The sequence below is a fragment of the Amblyraja radiata genome, chromosome 17 (genome assembly GCF_010909765.2).
Source record: "Amblyraja radiata isolate CabotCenter1 chromosome 17, sAmbRad1.1.pri, whole genome shotgun sequence".
NCBI classification, from domain to species: domain Eukaryota; kingdom Metazoa; phylum Chordata; class Chondrichthyes; order Rajiformes; family Rajidae; genus Amblyraja; species Amblyraja radiata.
The window spans coordinates 39,296,490-39,319,001 of NC_045972.1; the positions used below are offsets into that span (position 1 = coordinate 39,296,490).

Consider the following 22,512-nt stretch of genomic DNA (forward strand, 5'->3'; position numbering starts at 1 on the left):
ATGTGAATGGGCGTGTCCGATATGCTAATACAGTGGCGCATGGGCGGGCCATGTATCCTAATATGGTGGAATGGGCGGGTCATGTATGCTAATACGGGAGATTGGGCGGGCCAGGAATGCTAATACAGCGATGACGCCAGCAGGGGGCAGCTCCAGGCGTTGGTTGATCAGGGACGCACGCGCAGTGGGTGTGAGTGTGAGCACATGCGCAGTGCCGCGTTGGGTGGGAGGCTGCGTGTGGAGCGGAGGGACGGACGGCAGGAGCGCGCCGGGTGGCGGGGCATCTCCATGGGCAGCGACAGCGCGGTCCGGCGGACCCACTGACTGAACCGTCCACCTCCGCCGCCAGGGACCCAGCAATCTGAGGACGGAGCCGTTGCCGGGAGATGAGGCCGCGGCAGCGGGTAACAGTGACCGTGCTTCACCGCTCGGTTGGGCGGCGGATTGAGGCTGGAGCGGCGGGAGGGAGGGAGGGCGGGCGGGGGAGTAGGCGAGGCCTCGCCGTCCGTCGTCGCGGTGAACGCCGACCCAACCTGTACATTGTTGTGTGGAGGTCGACGGCAGGTTGGCCGGAGCCGGCGGCGAGGCTGTGATCGGCGCCGCGGGGATCGAGGGCTGCAGGCTGGCGTTGAGAGATGCTCGTACCTGCGGAGGTGGCACTGGGGAGGTGATGTGGGCTTGAGGGACATTTCCACCCCACCGCTGCGGTCTGGCTTCATGAGAAGGACCTTCAGTCCCGAGTGATGAGGAAGACCATCGGTTTCTGCTTGTGTTCTCAGTAATCGTACCTTTCTCGCCAATAAGCTGGTTATTTTATAGCGTGGCGAATAAATCAAGCTTCAGACAATTGCTTAGCACAAACACGAATTGTATAAAGAATAATTGGTGGCGGTTTCTGATATACGGAATTCCTGTGGTCAATCGTCCACGAGGCGTTGGTAATGTTACCGTATGGTGCGTCTAGATTAGTTGACTTTATTTATAGTTGGAGGTCTGTAAGTGAGTTACCCTGAAGATAAAAGGTCTTTGGCAGAGGACAAATGTTATATTTGTACCAGGAAATTTTGGGATTTGGTGATTTATGTTTTATTGAAATTGAAAGGAAATTTCTAAATATATTAATGCAACTGATTATATAGAAATGATTGGAAAACCTGGGTTCTTAGTAATCTTGGAACATTAGCTGTATGATGAAGTCTAATGGGTACCAATTCCACACTGTACTAATCCCCTGAACCACGTGAACCTCTGACCTTGATGTTCAGTTTGACTGTTCCAGGTTCCTAACCGTAAGACATAAACGCAGAATTTGAATGTTCATTCTAGATGGCAAGGATAACTTGCAGCTTTTTGTACTGTAAATCTGAAATATGTTTTAAATAAAAGTGCTGATTACTTCTCATGTCATTGGCTGCCTGGGCTTACGTCTTGAAATCTTTCCTGAAAATCTTTCCAGTCCTTTGTTTTTACTTTACGTTTTGTTGCATTACTCTGTCACATTTTGTTTGATAGCATTCCTGTGGTGTGCCTCGGTATGTTTTAATACTTAATGGTGGTGTCTGCGTTGTCGTCAAATGATGAGTTAATATTGTCTGATTCAACAATGAGTCAAGTAATCTGGTGCAACATAATGGGACGTTGGTTGGGCTGCATCTGGAGTATTGCATGCAGCAAGGATATGGAAATATTTGAGAGTGTGCAGAAGAGGTTTAAGAGAACGCTGTGGGAGTCGAGGGTATTACCGATAAGGTTGGATGGATTTGCGTTTTTATCCCTAGAATGTCACAGTTGAGCACAGATCTGATAATACATAAAATTGAGGGGCATAGACAGGATAGACAGTCAGAACCGTTATTCCAATTAGTTTTCAGGTGAAAAGGGCAAAGTTAAAAGGAGATGTAAGGGGCAAGTTTTTACAGTGTGGTGGTTGCCAGCCAAGATGATGGTGAAGGCAGAGGCATAGTGGCATTTAAGAAGCATTTAGATAAGCACATTGAAATGGAGGGGTATGGATCATAAACTGGCAGATGAGATTAGGTTATCCTGGCATCATGTTCTGCAAAGTCAATGTGGGCCAGAGGAACTATTTTGGTGTTGTATTTTTCTATGTATAGGAAAGACCTTTCGTCCTGGGCCTCCTCCATTGTCCGAGTGAGACCCAGCGCAAATTGGAGGAACCACACCTCATATTTTGCTTGGGTAGTTTACACCCCAGCGGTATGAACATTGACTTATCTAACTTCAGATAGCCCTTGCTTTCTTTTTCCATCCCCTTCCCAGTTCTCCCACTAGTCTTACTGTCTCTGCCTACATTCTATCTTTATCCCGCCCCCTCCCTTGACATCAGTCTGAAGAAGGGTCTCGACCCGAAACTTCGCCAATTCCTTCTCTCCTGAGATGCTGCCTCATCCGCTGAGTCACTCCCAACATTTTGTGTCTATCAAAGAACTGCAGATGCTGGTTTAAATCGACGGCAGACACAAAATGCTGGAGTAACTCAGCGGGACAGGCAGCATCTCTAGAGAGAAGGAATGGGTCTGTATTTTTTCTATTTTCTATGTTCTACGTTGACCTCATAAGAAGACTTCCCTCGACATTCTGAGGCTTTATCCCAACCTCTTATATCCTGCAACTTCCTTCCTATGACTTGCATGCAGAACTGTCCTGGAAAGCAGAACTCTATTACAGCCAGTCCTTGGCTCCATCTATCTGCCAATCAACCCCCCACACAATCCCTGAAGAAGGGTCTGACCCAAAACATGTCCATGTCCTCTCGAGATGCTGCCTGAACCACTGAGTTACTCCTGCACTTTTTTTGTAAACCAGCATCTGCAGTTCCTAGTCTGTCATGCAGAACCTTTTTTCTTTCTTGTATTCTTTCTCCGTTGTTCAATCCCTACCGACATCCAAGACCACTTAATACTTTTGCCACTTTGACAGTTTCCTGGTTCCAACTACCGCACCGTTGCCATGGATCTAGAAAGAGGGACAACACGGAAAGGGGCCCTTTGACCATCAATGGCCCATTTACACTGATCCTACATTCCTATCTATCTCCACGGATTCAGCTTCTCCCACATTCCCTGGCAGCACGTTCCCGGCAACTACCACTCTGCCTACAGAAATAATTCCTTGCACATTTCATTTAAACTTTTCCTCCTCACGGTAACCAATGACAGCATCTTTGGAGAACAAGGATAGGTGACATTTTGGGCAGGACCCTTCCGCATACGCTAGGACGGACCCACAGCTAAATTGACTCGCCTACTTCTGGCATGACTTTCCTCCAGTCTGTATTTCTCTGCTGCGTTTATTTTGATGACGAGATTTTCCACACCAGTACCTGCATTTTTTAAATTTTTTTTTGATTTTATCTGAAGAATGGCGTCTTCTAATTTGGTTGCTTCTGCTCCTTTCCTTGCACTTCCATGCTTCCTCCCAGTCAGAACAAGGAAGGGGCTTCCCTTATCAGTGAGTTTTATTAGGGAAAACATAATGGAAGTAAATGCTTTGTTTTATCAAGCTCTTGGGGTCACTTCTAGCTGAAGAGATTAGCACTGTCCTCTTTAGTCACTTACCAGTAATTTGTGCATGGCCTCTTTTTAAAAGAGGATTTCATACCAGATTTAGTTAATCAATGTTTAATGAGCTATGTAATGGACATAATTAAGTTTAGGTTAGAAGTAATTTAGGTCTAACTGTTTTAGGAAATGATTTCTGCACTTAATAAAGTCTTGTTTGTTTTTCTGTTTACAGCACACCCACAGATCTCGCCAGCTGTGAGTTAGGAGACTTGACCTGCTTCCCTTTTCCTATGAAAGCTGTTTATCAATAGAATAGACAGAACAGAAAATGCTCCCGGGGGTGGGCGTGTTTGGGACAGGGAGCACTGCCCGGGTTTTGGTCCCACTGTTGCGTGCTGAAGGCTTCACCATCGAGGCACTCTGGGGCAGAACGGAGGAAGAAGCCAAGCAGCTGGCAGAGGAAATGAACATTTCCTTCTACACAAGTCGCACTGATGATGTTTTGCTCCACCAGGATGTGGATCTGATCTGCATCAATATTCCTCCACCTCTCACATGCCAGATTGCTGCCAAGGCACTAGGTACAGTATTTCCCTCTAATCAGTACAAGCAAAATCGTGATGTTCATATTGCCATTCTGAGATTTTAAAAGGCTTAAAAAATAGCTACTGCAGAGTTCTTCAGTATGTGTTGTGTGAATGAAATGTAGTGAGATGAAATTCCAATGTTAAATTTATAAAGCTCTTATTAAATATTCTTGTATCTTTTCTGATCAGAATATGGCAGGCTGCTTGTATTTAATCTATTCCTATTTATAGTTGGTTGTTGTCCATCACTTTGTAAACCCTTTCATTGCCCTAAATGTTCGAATCCGTCTGGCATAATGCATCTTGACTTTAAAGGTTTCTTTAGTTTTGTTAGGTTGCATTTGGAGTGTCGCATACTGTTCTGGTTGCCTCATTACAGGAAGGATGTGGATGGATTGGAAAGGCCGCAAAGGAGATTTATAAGAATTATATTTTTCACACAGTTGTGAGTGTGGAATTCTCGGCCTTGGAGGGCGGTAGAGGCCGGTTCTCTGGATACTTTCAAGCGAGAGCTAGATAGGGCTCAAAGATAGCTGAGTCAGGGGATATGGGGAGAAGGCAGGAACGGGGTACTGATTGGGGATAATCAGCCATGATCACATTGAATGGCGCTGTGGGCTCGAAGGGCCGAATGGCCTATTCCTGCACCTATTGTCTATTGATGTCTGGATTAGAGAGTATTAGCTACAGGGAGAGGTTGGACAGAAGGATTGTTTTATTTGGACTGCTAGAGGTACATAACATTATGAGAGGCACAGACAGTCAGAACTTTATTCCCAGGATGGGGGAAAAAAAATCAAATACCAGAAGGCATAGTTTTAAGGTGAGAGGAGCAGATTTTTTACACAGAGGGTGGTGAATGCCTGGAACGTGTTGCTGGGGGTGATGGTCAAGGCAGATATGATAGTTGCATTTAGGATACCATTTGGATAGGTATATGAACATGCAGAGGATGGAGAGATAGTGATCATTTGCAGGGAGAAGATTTGGCATCATGTTCTCCACGGACATTGTGGCCTGTTCTGCTGCTGTGTTAGCTCATCTGCCATTTTATGACACTGGTTTGTGTGCTCCACGTTTCAGACAACTCTCACCTCAAATTAAATACTTATTTTTGATAAATTGTATTAATTTCATTAGTTTAGAATAACTGTTGGGATATTGCTGCATGAGTCTAGCTAAATATTTGTTTATATGGATTGCACTAGTTCTTAAAGATCACAGTAAATTTTGTTCTATCAAAAGAACTCATTGGTCTGTAACTCAATGCTGCATTTAGTATTTGGTATGCATGTAATGCAGTCTCTGTAATCTGGTGAAAAGTTTAAAAAAATTGCTTATAGAGTGCGGCAATCCTGTAAGACCAGTGGGATCTTGGCAGTTGTTCAGCTACTGAACAATGAACTGAAGAAAGTTGGCAAAGACGCCCATAAAATTGACTTTTTATAACATTCTTGGCAATCGTATGTTGTAATGTATGTGGGCAAGCTAGGGAGAACTGTCTGAACCAATTCCCCCTCAATTATAACAGATTTAATTTGAAGTTAAGCTGCAACTGAACATTGTTAATAGAACTCATAGAAAACTGTCATAAATTTTTAGGAGTTCCAAGGCCAAAAGTGGATTCATCATCAAGGATGTTAATTTTATGTAACAGTTTATTTAAATATGTTGTAGTTCCCACTCTTCAGTCTTTCTCTTCAAAAAGATTGTAGAATTGTTGGTCTTTCATTATGTGCATGAGAACAATAGACACAAAAATATTTCCAGACTCGTTACTGTCATATGTGTGGGCCATCAAATCTATTCTGCCATTCAATAATGGCTGATCATTCTCTCCCTCCAAACCTATTCCCCTACCTTCTCCCCACAACTCTTGACACCTGGGTTTTAGTCATGCGTATTATACTTGATGTTTTGCCTTATAGGCCTGGGTTGCACTACTTGGCATGCCTCTGGTTCCCTGTAACTTTAGACATTTGAAAGAAATGTACTCCTTTGCATCATATCCTATTCTAAGATACTGGTTTAGGAAAGAGTAAATGTTTGACCATTAAACATTTGAAACCTGATTTCCAAAACTTTTCCAAAGAAAAGTTGACAAAGTCGCTATATTCATATTAATAGAAATGTTGTACAAAGACAACGTAGAAATGGATTGAGCTAAACACAGAGCACTGGAGGAACCCGGGGCCAGGCAGTATCTGTGGATGAAATGGACAGATTGACGAAGATTGCCAACACAAAACATCGTTTGTCCATTTCCTCCACAGATGCTGCCTAACCCACGGAGTTCCTCCAGCGCTTAGTGCTTTGCCCAAAATTCCAGCATTTATAGTTTCTTGATATAAATTGTGCAGTTTGGCAGGAATTATGGATCTCCAGACTGAATTGCTATTTGAAGTTGAAGATGAGGAATAAAGCAATCATTTAGTTATTTTCTAACTGTCGTGATGAGATTCTGCTGTCTATTGTAGGCTATATGAAACCTCCAGAAGGAAACAGTAGTTTGTATTAATGACATGAATCTAAAATGTGGACATTATGTAAATAGAGGAAATTGTTGGACGTAGTCCTACTTCTGAAAACATGCATTATTAGTATTGTTTGAGTAATGCTGTTGCTTTCATTTCTAGAATAAGCAAGTTATTTAACAACTTCCTGTTCTGCTGAGGTTATCCATCATCTACCTCAAAGGGTGCTTTTTGTTTAGATCTTATCAAGGCAATGCCTTTGAATGTAGGGGAGTCTGATCACTGATCCACTGATGTTGCTTCTGTACAATTCATATATTGTAATATTAATACTTGACTGTTTGGTCCATTAGCAAAAATAAAATAACTTGTTTATATGACAGCCTGTTATGATAAATCTGTTGCTAAATTGTTGTAACAGCTAGAAAGTACTCAGCGTGTGCCCTCACTAACCTGTTCCACAGCTGCAACATAACATCTCAACTTCTATACTCAATGCCCTGAATGATTAAGGGTTTTACCACTCTATTTACCTGTGTCGCCACTTTCAAGGAACTATGTACTTGTACTTTTAGGATCCTTTTTTACAACCCTTACATAGCGAGAGAATTTGAGTACAGGAGCAAGGAGGTCCTACTGCAGTTGTATAGGCACCTGGAGTATTATGTGTGCCGTTTTGGTCTACTAATTTGAAGAAGGACGCTATTGCTATTGAGGGAGTGCAGTGTAGGTTCACCAGGTTAATTCCCCGGATGACATATGATGAAAGAATGGATCGACTGGGCTTATTCACTGGAATTTAGAAGGATGAGAGGGATCTTATAGATACATATAGAATTCTTAAGAGATTGGACAGGCTAGAACCAGGGGTCGCAGTTTATGAATAAGGGGTAGGCCATTTAGGACTGAGATGAGGAAAAACTTTTTTACCTGGAGAGTTGTGAATCTGTGGAATTCTCTTCCACAGAAAGCAGTGAAGGCCAATTCACTAGATGTATTCGAGATAGTTAGATATAGCTCTTAGGGCTAAAGGAATCGAGGGATATGGGGGGGGAAAGCATGAACAGGGTACTGATTCTGGATGATCAGCCATGATCATATTTGAATGGCAGAGCTGGCTCGAACGACCGAATGGCCTACCCCAGCACCTACTTTCTATGGTATGTGCGTGGAATGTGCTACCAGGGGTGGTGGTGGATGCAGATACGATAGTGGTGTTTTAAGATGCTTTTAGATAGGCATATGGATATGCTGAACGTGGAGCGATGTAGATAATGTGTAGACAGGGTTTAACTTGGCTTCATGCTCGGCACAGATATTGTGGATCGGAAGGTCTGTTCCTGTGCTGCACTGTTCTATGTTCAAATGCAAGGTATGGCTGAAATTGTTACAAAAAGTATTGTAAGAGTATATTATTACAAAGGATATGGTGAAAACTTGGCAGAAACACCATAAAGCTGCAGTGAGCTTTTGGTTTAATTATTTTTTTGCTGATTCAATATTCATCAATGCAAGTCCTTTTATTCGCTGTGGAGATGTAAAGCCAAATGTAACATTTGTAATCTCATGTAACATGTAACAACTTCATGAGTATTAATAAAACAGGTTCTTCAGCTATTTTTGAAATTTGGTCTGCTGTTGCAAAGTTGGGTTTAGAACAGACAGTATAATGCCACTCTACACCATCTCTCCCCCCCCACACCAAGAAGGTCTCCGTTTCTTCCTCGACCGCAGAATCAGCCAATTACTGTCTACTGACACCCTCCTCCGCCTAGCAGAGTTGGTCCTTACCCTTAACAACATCTCCTTCGACTCCTTCCATTTCCTCCAAATCCAAGGCTTAGCTATGGGCACTCGTATAGGCACCAGCAATGCCAGCCTCTTTGTACGTCGAACAATCACCGTTTCAAGCGTCCACTCAAATTCACTTGGACCAAACTCCGAAATTTCCCTACCATTTCTAGATCTCACTGTCGCCATCACAGGAGACAAGCTATCGACTGACATTTACTACAAACTCACTGACTCCCACAGCTATTTAGACTACATTTCTTCCTACCCTGCTCCCTGTAAAGACTCTATCCCCTACTCCCAATTCCTCCGTCGACGCCGCATCTGTACCCAGGTTGAGGTGTACCAGAGATGTTCTCATTCTTTTGGGAACGGGGGTACCCCTCTTCCATTATCAATGAGGCTCTCACTAGGGTCACTTTGATATCCCGCAGCTCCGCTCTTGCTCCCCATCCCTCCATTCGTAGCAAAGACAGTGTCCCCCTTGTCCTCGCCTTCCACCCCATCAGCTGTCGCATACAGCACATACTCCTCCGACATTTTTGCATTTTCGCCACCTCCAACGGGATCCCACTACTAACCACATCTTCCCGTCTCCACCGCTTTCCGCAGAGACCATTCCCTCTGCAACTCCCTGGTCCCTTCTCACCCCAACCCCACCCCCCATGTACTTTCCCCTGTAACCGCAGGAGATGCAACACCTGTTCCTATACCTCCCCCCTTGACTCCGTCCAAGGAACCCGGCAGACTTTTCAGGTGAGGCAGAGGTTCACTTGCACCTCCTCCAACCTCATCTACTGTACCGCTGTTCCAGGTGTGGACTGCTGTATATCAGCAAGACCAAGCGCATGCTCGGTGATCGTTTCGCTGAACACCTCCGCTTGGTCCGTCTAAACCTACCTGATCTCCCGGTGCTCAACACTTTAACTCCCCCTCCCATTCCGACACTGACCTTTCTGTCCTGTGTCACCTCCATTATCAGAGTGGGGCCCAGTGCAAATTGGAGGAACAGCACCTCATATTTTGCTTGGGCACCTTACACCCCAGCGGTATGAACACTGACTTCTCTAACTTCAAGTAGCCCTTGCTTTCCCTCTCTCTCTCCATCCTCTCCCCCTTCCCAGTTCCCCTACCACTTACTGTCTCTGACTACATTTTATCTCTGTACCGCCCACTCCCCTGACATCAGTCTGAAGAAGGGTCTCGACCCGAAACGTCACCCATGCCTTCTATCCAGAGATGCCGCCTGTCCTGCTGAGTTACTCCAGCAATTTGTTTCTACCTTCGATTTAAACCAGCATCTGCAGTTCATTCATACACATAATGCCACAGATGTACATTGTGTAGATTATTGCCATGCATTGCAGTAAATAAGAGAAAAAATGATTTTTTTACATAACATTGTTTAATCTTTCCCTTTTTATTAGTGCTCAAAGATTTCAGTTTTGCTTGTCTTCCTATGTCAGTGAGGAAGTTGTTTTGTGTTATACAGTAGTGCCTTTGAAGAACATTATGAAGCAAATTTAATCTTTCTATTTCAAGTCCTCAGATCTTGGCCCCATGCTTGGTCCTTATTTAAGTTTCAAATCCTGATTGAAAGCTGCTTGGTCTTCATGGCGCATAGCAACTTGGAGGGAACAAGAAAACAATCTGGGGAAAAAAATTGAGAGGCACAGGCAAAAACTGTGAAATGGAGAAGGGCGGCAATGCAGATACTTAGCTTATCTGTGGGATGATGGAATTTCACAGAATAGAGATTAGTATTCACAAAATTTGACCAATGTCCTAGATTGTTTCAGCTGTGAGAACTTGATTGCAAACTGAACGGTAGCGCAGTGTGTTTCTTTGGACTTGATCAATTTATTTTTCCTCTTAATGGTTTTATCATGTTAAACAATGCACATTATTTCCTCAAATATTTGGCTTGCAAAATTTCAGTGAATGTGTTGATGAGTGCTGACAAAAAGTGATTCAACAGGTCATTCATCGGTTGTATAAAAAAGGGTCTTTCATTATGTTTGCTGAGTTTTGTCTGCATTTCTCCCACCACCTAGCAAATCTGCTCACTCATGCTCAGATTATTTTTTTCATGATAGCTTGCTGTGGCCATGAACTTGCTAAGAAGGAAAAACCGCCTTTTTTAATGTACCTTTAGCTATGGCAAGGGTGGTGTATTTTGCTGCTCTTCATGTTATGTGAAGTATTTTTCTTTCCAAGACTTAGTTACTTGCATTGTGCAGTTCATTTCTTTTGACTAATGGCCTGAAAATGGTGAATATTATTAATGTGCTAAATATTCAGACTTCCAAACTGAAATACACTTCAGCTATTGTTGAATGTATATTTTAGGAAGCTGAAGGAAAGCGAGATGCTAACCAGTTTCTAATGACCTTTAGCTCCAGTTTCCTCTTGGCTTCTTGCCCTGTATATAAAGATTTAAATGATATTGTCCCAATTCTCCTGTATGCAGTTTGGTATGATTTATAGAGAGAAGGAATGGGTGACGTTTTGGGTTGAGACCCTTGGTCTTGACTCGAAAAGTCGACTTTTCTCATTCCTTCTCTCCAGAGATGCTGCCTGAGTTGCTCTAGCTTTTTGTGTCTACCTTCGATTTAAACCGGCATCTGCAGTTCTTTCCTACGCATTTTGGTATGATTTATGTTATGACTCATTTCTCCTGCTGAATATTATGGCGTGGCTGGTAAGATGACCAAACATGAAATCTGATGTAAGGGTTAGAAATAGGTTCCTGTGATTTATTAGAAAAGGAATGACTTCAGACAATTGTATTGTAATAAACCTGAGTGAACCCAGGAAATATTTCGATAGGGTATGCTGATTTCAGCGTTCTGCTGCTGCCAGTTTGGTTGTCAGTAGAAACATCCTGTAGCTTCATTGAAGAGAAATAGTAATTATTATTCTTAATAATCAGAAGTGACAAGGAATATATCATTTGTTGCTAACTTACAATTAGGCTATGCAGTGGGAGGCTTGAATTAATTCCACGTGAAACAAAGATTCCTGTTTTGTGCTTCATTTAAACTTTTGATTTCAACTATAGCTTAACCATGATTAGTGAGCATTCACTAAAATCAACCCTATGACCAAACTTAAATTTATTTTAAATTTTGTTTCCAATAACAAGGGCAACGCTGGCACAGCTGATGAAGCTGCTGCCTCACAGCGCCATCGACTCTGGTTTGATCCTGACCTCGAGTTTGCACGTTCTCCCTGTGTATATTTCCCCCCAGGCCTTCCAGTTTCCTCCCACATCCCAAAGATGTGCAGGTTTGTAGATTAATTGGCTCTGTGAAATTGTCCCTAGGGAGTGGATGAGAAAGTGGGATAACAAAACTAGCGTGAATGGCTGATCGATGGTCGGCGTGGACTCCGTAGGCCAAATGGTCTATCTCCATGCTATATCTCTAATCTTTTTTAGATACATGGCAAGCGTTACTAATTTAGAGAATCGGTGAGCTCCATTAGGAATAAAAAATAAGGGAAAGAAAACATATTTATTGATGAGGAAGCTTATGTCTTAGTGATCTTTCCCTCAATAAGGTCTTGTCAGCAAATTTGCAATTCGTTCTTATGATTCTGTAGTTTTTGATAGTTACAAACAACATTGATTTGGATTTGATGAAAGTATGATGTGGAAGAATTATGTTGCTTAGAAGGTTGCCGGGGTGATTTAAAATGTTAAATTGGCATCAAGTTACTGATCTTGGCAAAGTTGCTCTCAATGGGGGGAAAAAGAGAGATTTTTATTTCTATAAGTTTGCTGTGTCAGCCCTTGAATCCGATCTTATTTTGAAAGATTGCCTGTAAATGTATCTGATTGTTCTCCAGACTGCTGTGTTTCTGGTTTGCTTTCAATATGCTTCCTGATTTGATGTTGAAAGTTTGAGATTTCCTGTTATATTGTACGGTTGTTTGTTAGTCCAGTCGTCTTTGTAATATGTTTTGAAGCCTGTAATGGTTTCTGGAAAATAACGGGTAACTGAATGAAATGGAATCACGTTGCTTCAGATAGACAAAAAATGGATAAACAATCTTGAGCGGAACAAACCTATCTCACCAACATTTACTGATTCTTTGAAATTTAGAAGCCAGAGAGGAAAATAAATGATGGATTCTTCAGTGTCTGGTTTGAATATTCTGTGTATTCTTCTTTCACTCATCTACACACACATGGGAGCCTCTGACCAGCACATCCTCTGAACTGCAGCATTAGTGCTACTCACTTTCAATCTGAGGCCCTTTCTCCGCAAGATGTTGTGAAGGGTGGGGTGCACAGGATGGAAGGAAGACATCTGTGAGGGTGGGTAGTGTATAGGGAGGGAGGCAGGAAAACTGTGTGGGTGGGTGGGGTGTACAGGGTTGGAGGAAGACGGGGGGATTTACAGGGTGGAAGGAAGACTGGGTGGGTGGGGTGTACAGGATGGGAGGAAGTGAATGGGCCCAACTTTAATCTGCATCTTTTCTATCCTGAGAACTTTTATTTCCCTCCTTCCCTGAAGCAACCCAGACTTATTTTTAAATTGATACTGAATACTACGTCTCGCATCCTCATCCTGAAATCTCATGGTTTATTTGCCATGCCCTGCTGGGCTGACACACAACCCTTCTGCCACCTCTGTTTCCATTCAAAGTGTGTATTACCGCTTGGAAATTTACCTGATATCCATTTCCATTCATCTGCACCCTCCCCTGTCTTGCAGATATCTGTTCTTTCAGACCCTGGCCCTGCTATCTCCCTTTGTTTTCCTTAAACCTCTTTACCATTTTAAAATCCTTCTCCTATTAATGTTCAATTCCCCATCCACTATGTCTGTTATTTCCACCATCTTGTTAACAATTTAAGTATTTTCCTGACCAGGAGCTCTATATTCATTTATTAACTGTTCCACAATGTATCTCTGTCTTATTAATTATTTCTGTGTGGTTTCTATTCGCCTTAAACATGCTTTTTTAGGATTTAAAGCTTAACTGCGAATGCATGCCTAAATTAATGTTTTTCCGATCATTATTTGAAGCTGTTTTGAAACCTTTAACAGTAATGTTTGCAATCACCAGGCATCATAATTGATTGAAATTAACTATTTTCCTTTTTATTCCTTGTCTGTACAAAAGGTATTGGGAAGAATGTAATCTGTGAAAAGGCTGCTACTTCGGCGGATGCCTTCAAAATGGTGAAAGCAGCTCGTTACTATCCTAAGCTCATGAGTATTGTAGACAATGTCCTTCGGTTCCTGCCGGCATTTATCAAAATGAAACGGCTAATTGAAGAAGGCTACATTGGTAATGTCATGATCTGTGATGTGCGTGTTTATTGGGGCAGTCTACTCAGCAGCAAGTACAACTGGATTTGTGACGAGTTGATGGGTGGAGGTGGCCTTCACACAATGGGCACCTACATCGTGGACCTATTGACCCACTTGACCAATAAGAGAGCCGAGAAGGTCCATGGCCTCCTGAAAACCTTCGTCAAGCAGAATGACAACATCCATGGTATTCGGCACGTCACCAGTGACGATTTCTGCTTCTTTCAAATGTTAATGAACGGAGGTGTGTGTAGCACTGTTACACTCAATTTTAATATGCCTGGCCCCTTTATTCACGAAGTCATGGTTGTGGGCTCTGCAGGGCGTTTGGTTGCTCGAGGTACGGACCTATACGGCCAGAAAAACACTACCTTCAAAGAGGAGCTGCTCTTTGCTGACACTAAGCTGGTAAATGCAGTTGGTGTGCTGGAGAAAGCATTTGGTGACATTCCCCTCTTGTATCTAAAGGGAATTGTTTACATGGTGCAAGCCTTGAGCAAGTCTTTTAAGGATCAGGAGGATCGGCGCACTTGGGCTGACAAGCCGGTTTCTATGGCTGCTTCGTTTGAGGATGGTCTTTACATGCAAAGCGTTGTGGATGCTATTAAGAGATCAAGCAGATCTGGAGAATGGGAAGTCATTGCTGTGATAGCAGAAGAACCCGATTCCAATCAGAATCTATGTGATGCTTTGCAACGTAATAATCTATGATGAACAATACTGTCATAATACATGAGATATAATTCCATCAAAATCAATTCAAACTAATATTATTGTTTTAAGGTACCAAAAATAGTTTTTGCAGCTGAAATAAGGGTATTGCGCTCTTACTGTGGTGCTTTCTGTTGATTGCTCATGTACGGTCAGCACTATGTGAAACCGCCATATTCTGTTTTTAAACATACTCAATTTTGATTTTCTTCCAACTCAATTATTTTAACATGCTGTCATTTAGCAGTACTTGTCATTCAAAAGAATGAACATATTCAGACTTAATACTGGTGTGTTTGGTGATTCCTAAATTTACTTGAAGGAAAATTAATATTACGGTAACTACTGTAAAATCAAAATTTATTGGGAAGCGGGGGATTTAAAATTCAAACATGGGAAGAAAACACTGAATTTTGTGGCAGGTTGTGAATTATGTGTTTCCTTGTTTAGCATTGCTGCTTGACTGTGAATGTTTTAGTCCAGTATTCCAAAAGAAACCCAGTGCTAACTGGAAGATTTTCCCTCTCCCCAGTTTTAAAATTGCATCCATAAAGGTGAATATATCTCCAAGTCACAAATGAAAGTTTGAGACTAATTTTCCATGATTCACAGGCTGAATACATTCTGACCTTGGTGATGCTGTTGTAATTTATCCAAATTACTTTGTTAGTTGAGTTGATATTTAGATTATTTTTTTTAAAGTTCTTTAAAATTCACTAGGCTTACACTAAATTATGATAAGCATAATAGATCTTTGAAGATATACAGCCATTCATAGTGCAACTTTTTGGAATGGGGCTGGGTGGGGGAAGAGAGAAGAAGCTAATGAAAGTAGGTAGCATTTACACCCCAACCACCTTCAGGCCAGACCAGATGTCCAAGCACTACTTTGTCCAAGGTACACAAAATTGCTGGGGAAACTCAGCGGGTGCAGCAGCATCTATGGAGCGAAGGAAGTCTGAAGAAGGGTTTCGGCCCGAAACGTCGCCTATTTCCTTCGCTCCATAGATGCTGCTGCACCCGCTGAGTTTCCCCAGCAATTTTGTGTACCTTCGATATTCCAGCATCTGCAGTTCCCTTTTGAACACTTTGACTACTTTGTCCAGCTGTTTGCTGTTTTTCTCTCATCTACCCTTGCTTGTGATCATCTCATGACAGAACATACTTTAGTATTTAAGCAATTACAACAAGAATTTTGGTGGTTTAATACAATGTTTACAAACTGATGTTTCTAGTTCCAATATTTATTTTATGAAACTGGCTACTGATAGGACTTTGAGTAAAATAAATGGTGGGCAGTACATTGCATATCTGAATAGCTTGTTTATTTCCAAATTTGAAATAAGTTGGTTCATGAACAGCTCATTAGAGTTAAGAACAGTAGGGAAGTGGCAGTCTAATTTAGTTTTCAAAATGTGTATATACTGTATTTGAGACAACATTGCAAAAATGGCTGGAATGTTTTTGTAATGTGCTTTTTTCCCCACTTTGTAATATGGAAAATTACTAAGTATTTGTTTTATGGACCTGTAGGTCTTGGCTTTTAAATCCAAGTTGTACAATATTTTTGTCATAGTTTTAAAATATTACATTTAGTTTTCCAAACTTTGTATATGTTGATTGCATAGATATTTATTACATCATTAAGTGATTATATTGAAACATGTTTGCTTTGCGGGATTGTTCGAAATTTGGGAGGGAGGGAGGATTTGGCGTTCAAATATACAGCTAGGTTGTTTCATTGAAATAGTTGAACTGTGCAGAAAATAGGTTACCTATATAGTTATTTATTTTTGGTTAAAAATTCAGACGTGCGTTATTTATATTGAGATTTTTGTTTCAAATCATGGGCACAAAGTTAAACTTGATTTCCTATGTGAAAGGCTTAAAGATTTATTTAACAATTTTGTGAATGTATTTGCAGTAATTTGTAATATCTAGGTTTGGGGGGTATAGATTTGTGTTCTTGTGTCATTTATGTTTGACATGTAAATTTATTGTTCAAAAGACAACTTTGTATTTTAATCAATAAAATGGTTCTGAACAACTGTTCATTGGGATCCTTCAGAAAGGTGGTGCGTAGCAGTGCAAATAAAGCATAAAATGAAACATTGACAAAACAAAGTCTGTCTGGTTTGACTACTGTTGTGTTCTGTGTTTGGAGAAGACGGGCTATGTTGCTTTGGAAAATGTGCCTGTTACATATTCTGTCTCCAGTTCTACTATATTAAATGTTTAAAGTTTCTGAGCCAGTAGTCTATGTACCCTGAAAAATAAAAAAATATTGCATTTTAAGTCTGATATTTTGGTCATCTTGATTTTTCTTTTAAAGAAAATTATTACAAACTGTTCAAGGCTGTTATATGTGGTTGGCATCACAGCATTGAGAACCTTGACTAAGTAATTTAATATTTTATCGTCAAATTCTGTTATGTTGCTAATTTATAAATTTGCAACATTGTAGTTTTGGTGTGACCTTTAATTTTGATTCAGCTGTGGAAATATGACATTAGTTACCACGAGTATGCAGCCAAACCCAGCTGATCCTGTCACCGTCTACAATACAATAATAATAATAATAATAAATTTTATATTTAATGGGCGCCTTTCATACAAAATCTCAAGGACACCTTACATAGTAATCGGAATAAAGACATATAATCGGAGTAAAACAAGTAATTAAAGACATCACAATGACACAAATTAAAAACAGAATTCAATCCAAAAACAGAAAATCAAAAACACAGTGTGAAGAGAGAGCAGCGGCAACCAATTCGTGCCAGCGTCCACTCTCCCTTCACGGCAGCCATCTTGGACACAGACCTACAAGACTAGTTAGACAAAAAAAAAAAAAATACACAATACACAATACAATTCAATTTATTGTCATTTAGACCCCTTGAGGTCCAAACGAAATGCCGTTTCTGCAGCCATACATTACAAACAAATAGACCCAAGACACAACATAATTTACATAAACATCCATCACATTGCTGTGATGGAAGGCCAAAAAAACTTCTCTCTCCACTGCACTCTTCCCCCCGATGTCAGAGTCAAAGTCAAAGCCCCCGGAGGGCGATGGCGAATTGTCCCGCGGCCATTAAAGCCACGCCGGGTGATGCAAGGTCGCACACCGGGTCTTGATGTTAGAGCCCTCGGCGTGCGCTCGCAGAGTCCCACGGCCATTCCAAGCCGCGCGGGGCGATGGTGTAAGGCCCCGCTCCAGGAGCTCTTCAACCCCGCAACTCGGGCGGGAGAAGTCGCCGTTGCGGGAGCCCCGAAAAGCGGTCTCCCTCCAGGGACCCGCGGGCTCCCGGTGTCACCGCCCGCCAAACCCGCAGTTGCAGCCACCGAATCTCCGGAGGTCGGGCCGCAGCAGCGTCCACCACAGCTCCACCCGCTCTGGACTCGGCCAGCCCCGCGACGGTGAGGTGAGTAGTCGGCACCACAGCCCCCGGTCTTCCTGTTGGAGGCCGCTCCTCGTTGCAGCCCCAACGACAACGGAGACCCGACAAAGAAAAGGTCGGGTCTCCCGTGCAGGGAGAGATTTAAAAGTTACCCCCTCCCCCCCACCCCCCCACACACATACCCCAACAAAAACTACATAAAAACATAAGACATAAAATAATAAAAACGCAGACGGACTGCAGAGGCCGCTGCTGACGAGAGTCGCGCCGCCCACCGAATTCTAATCTAATTTGTCAAACTACCTTTGGCACATCAGTATTGGATCAGCAGAAATTTCCTTGAAATTGGCTAATATCTACAATCCACATTAACTCCTTTCCCTCGCTACCAACTTTATCAACCTTTATTCCTGTCATAATGATGGCCAGGATGAGCTTTAAACCATGTAACCAAAATATACCCTGCAACATTATGGGCAGCGCAGTAATGCAGCAGTAGAGTTGCAGCCTTGCAGAGACCTGGGTTTGATCCTGACCACGGGTGCTGTCTATGTGGAGTTTGCACGTTATCTCTGTGACCGCATGGGTTTTCTCCGGGTGCTCTGGTTTCCCCTCGTATCCTAAAGACATCCAGGTTTGTACGTTGGTACACAAAAAAGCTGGAGAAATTCAGCGGGTGCAGTAGCATCTATGGAGCGAAGGAAAAAGGCAACGTTTCGGGCCGAAACCCTTCTTCAGGACGTTAATCGGTTGCTGTAAATTGTCCCTATTGTGTAGGATAGAACTAATGTACAGGTGATAGTTAATCAGTGCAGACAGTGGGCTGAAGGGCCTGTTTCCATGCTGTATCTCCAAAACTAAAACTAAACAATCTTATTTCATTTCTTCCATATTTTATTTATTGAAATACTCAAATATATATTTTTGTTATCTGTGGACGATAACTCCAAGAAACTTACTTGGCTTACTGATGACTCGGCTTACTTTGACTTACTGATCCTACCTATTGTAAACTTGAGGATATTTAAATCTCTGCACACTAACACTTGTGCACCTATGACTCTTATGCATGTTAATCAAAATTAAGCAGTGCCTTGATTATAAAATTCTTCTTGTTTTGAGATGCTTGATGTCTGCACTGGTGCAGACATAGCTCATTCATCTCACCTGAATGCAAGTATTCTCCTTTGGGATTCCTCTTCCAACCTGTTTGCTTCTCTACCTTTTCAATGTGTTCCTTTAAAACCTCTGACTGAATTTTTACCCATTTGCCTTCTATATTTCACTTGGGCAGCTTACAGCCCAGTGGTATGAGTTTTGATTTCTGTAACTTCAAGTAACTCCAGCATTCCCTCTCCATCTCTCCCCCATCCAAATCACACCAGCTTCTCGTTTTCACCCAACAAACAGCTAACACTGGCCTGATCCCTTATCATCATTACTTTTTTGCATATCTTTAATTCATTGTTTTTTATCTCTCTACATCGTCTCTATCTCTCATTTCCCTCTCCCCTGACTAGTCCGAAGAAGGGTCTTGACCCGAAATGTCACCCATTCCTTCTCTCCATTGATGCTGCCTGTCCAGCTGAGTTACTCCAGCTTTTTGTGTCTATCTTTGCCTTCCACATTTACCAGATTTTGTTAATTATTCTGTCCTTGAAATTTCCTTTTAGTATTTTTTTTAAAGAAACATTTGTCGTTGGCTGATTAATATGATCTGCTGAGTAACTTGGCTCTAGATATAAACTGGGTGTTGCAATCAGCCTGTTAGTCACTGGAGTGTTTTGCTACTTTGTTATCAGCTGGAAGGTGTATGGGTGTGAGCTGAGACTTGCCTGTTACACCCTCTGATCCCAACAGACAGCTCATAAGCAAAATACTGCAGATGCTGGTAATATTCAGCAGGTCAGGAAGCTGCTGCATGTTTTTCGACTTTGTATTATTGTTAAGATTAGTTGTGGGCTTCTACTTAGTAGCTGGTTGGGCACTGCTTCAGTGTTAGTGAGCAACTTTGGTGAGAAGAGAGAAAAAAGCATTAAAATTGAATTTACTACCTCATTGAAATATATTCTAAATTTCCTTACTTGGCAATGATAACTAGATCTTTAAAGCAAGTCCCACTTAAATTGCATGAAGTTTATGACATTTCTTGAAGTTTATGACTTTTATTTCTTTAAGTCTGGATGAAATTTTCATGCAATATCTACTATGTTTCCAAATCTACCTCATTTATTATGGTTTGTGCCTGTGTAAAACTTCATTGTGGACATCTGTCCACCAACATGCTTTCTGAAAGGAATGTTTGTTCATTTCTTTCTCAGTGGCTGAACTGTCTAATATTTATCACTTAAATAAAATAATAATATAGTGGCTAGGCTAAGTTATCAGTCTAGCAGCCAGTATCCTGGAACATTGCTAAAACAATTTTCAAATAACACCATGATCTCTGGAGAATTTAAAATATATAAAAATGATTAGTTCATTAGGTCCCTGCCTAGATGTGTTTAAGAAAGAACTGCAGGTGCTGGAAAAATCGAAGGGGAGGAGATGGGAAGATGTGGCCAGTGGTGGGATCCCGTTGGAGGTGGCGAAAATGTCGGAGGATTATATGTAACAGACCCATTCCCTCTAACTCCCTGGTCAATTCGTCCCTTCCCACCCAAACCACCCCCTCCCCTGGTACTTTCCCTTGCAACCGCAACAAAATGCGACATGTCGCTTTACCTCTCCCCTCGACTCCATACAAGGACCCAGGCAGTCTTTCTAGGTGAGGCAGAGGTTCATCTGCACCTCATCCAACCTCATCTACTGCATCCGCTGTTCCAGGTGTCAACTGCTCTACATCGGTGAGAGCAAGTGACGGCTAGATCTACCTTGCCTAGATGTGGATTTAGCTATGGAAACTATGAGGATCAAAGAAGAGGAAGTACTGACACTTTTGAGAAATATAAAAGTGGATAAGTCTCCAGGTCCGGACAGGATATTCCCTAGGACATTGAGGGAAGTTAGTGTAGAAATAGCAGGGGCTATGGCAGAAATATTTCAAATGTCATTAGAAACGGGAATAGTGCCGGAGGATTGGCGTACTGCGCATGTTGTTCCATTGTTTAAAAAGGGGTCTAAGAGTAAACCTAGCAATTATAGACCTGTTAGTTTGACGTCAGTGGTGGGCAAATTAATGGAAAGAATACTTAGAGATAATATATATAAGCATCTGGATAAACAGGGTCTGATTAGGAACAGTCAACATGGATTTGTGCCTGGAAGGTCATGTTTAACTAATCTTCTTGAATTTTTTGAAGATGTTACTCGGGAAATTGATGAGGGTAAAGCAGTGGATGTTGTGTATATGGACTTCAGTAAGGCCTTTGACAAGGTTCCTCATGGAAGGTTGGTTAAGAAGGTTCAATGGTTGGGTATTAATGGTGGAGTAGCAAGATGGATTCAACAGTGGCTGAATGGGAGATGCCAGAGAGTAATGGTGGATGGTTGTTTGTCAGGTTGGAGGCCAGTGACGAGTGGGGTGCCACAGGGATCTGTGTTGGGTCCACTGTTGTTTGTCATGTACATCAATAATCTGGACGATGGTGTGGTAAATTGGATTAGTAAGTATGCAGATGATACTAAGATAGGTGGGGTTGCGGGTAATGAAGTAGAGTTTCAAAGTCTACAGAGAGATTTATGCCAGTTGGAAGAGTGGGCTGAAAGATGGCAGATGGAGTTTAATGCTGATAAGTGTGAGGTGCTACATCTTGGCAGGACAAATCAAAATAGGACGTACATGGTAAATGGTAGGGAATTGAAGAATGTAGGTGAACAGAGGGATCTGGGAATAACTGTGCACAGTTCCCTGAAAGTGGAATCTCATGTAGATAGGGAGGTAAAGAAAGCTTTTGGTGTGCTGGCCTTTATAAATCAGAGCATTGAGTATAGAAGTTGGGATGTAATGTTAAAATTGTACAAGGCATTGGTGAGGCCAATTCTGGAGTATGGTGTACAATTTTGGTCGCCTAATTATAGGAAGGATGTCAACAAAATAGAGAGGGTACAGAGGAGATTTACTAGAATGTTGCCTGGGTTTCAGCAACTAAGTTACAGAAAAAGGTTGAACAAGTTAGGGCTTTATTCTTTGGAGCGCAGAAGGTTAAGGGGGGACTTGATAGAGGTTTTTTAAATGATGAGAGGGATAGACAGAGTTGACGTGGAAAAGCTTTTCCCACTGAGAGTAGGGAAGATTCAAACAAGGGGAAATGACTTGAGAATTAAGGGACTGAAGTTTAGGGGTAACATGAGGGGGAACTTCTTTACTCAGAGAGTGGTAGCTGTGTGGAATGAGCTTCCAGTGAAGGTGGTGGAGGCAGGTTCGTTTTTATCATTTAAAAATAAATTGGATAGTTATATGGATGGGAAAGGAATGGAGGGTTATGGTCTGAGCGCAGGTATATGGGACTAGGGGAGATTATGTGTTCGGCACGGACTAGAAGGGTCGAGATGGCCTGTTTCCGTGCTGTAATTGTTATATGGTTGTTATATGGTATATGGATGGCTTCTAACTCCTCTTCAGTCTGGGTGCTGTTAACAATGAACAATAAATGCTTGTAATGCCTGCAACGTGTATTGAATTATATAAAAATTCAAAATTAATTATCTCTAATAAATTCATTAACCTAAAGCAATGTGAGAGATTGATAAAC

General features: G+C 41.9%; 2 protein-coding genes across 3 annotated transcripts in view; both read left to right on the forward strand.

Annotated features, from left to right (window-relative positions):
• The window catches only part of ranbp10 (RAN binding protein 10), a 126,410-nt gene extending 120,088 nt beyond the window's left edge, over window positions 1–6,322 (forward strand). Inside the window, exon 16 of one of the 2 annotated variants that reach the window (XR_004414537.1) lies at window positions 6,313–6,322. The gene's annotated coding sequence lies outside the window, so the exon portion shown is untranslated. Of the gene's footprint in view, window positions 1–1,886; window positions 1,902–6,312 lie in introns of those variants that run through there. The other variant, XR_004414536.1, reaches the window with a different exon arrangement.
• Window positions 220–15,301, forward strand: gfod2 (glucose-fructose oxidoreductase domain containing 2). The gene is made up of 3 exons (XM_033036269.1): window positions 220–404; window positions 3,757–4,105; window positions 13,510–15,301. The coding sequence occupies exons 2-3, from the start codon at window positions 3,853–3,855 to the stop codon at window positions 14,409–14,411; spliced, it is 1,155 nt and encodes a 384-aa protein (XP_032892160.1). The 5' UTR covers window positions 220–404; window positions 3,757–3,852; the 3' UTR covers window positions 14,412–15,301.
• The last annotated feature ends 7,211 nt before the right edge of the window (window positions 15,302–22,512 follow it).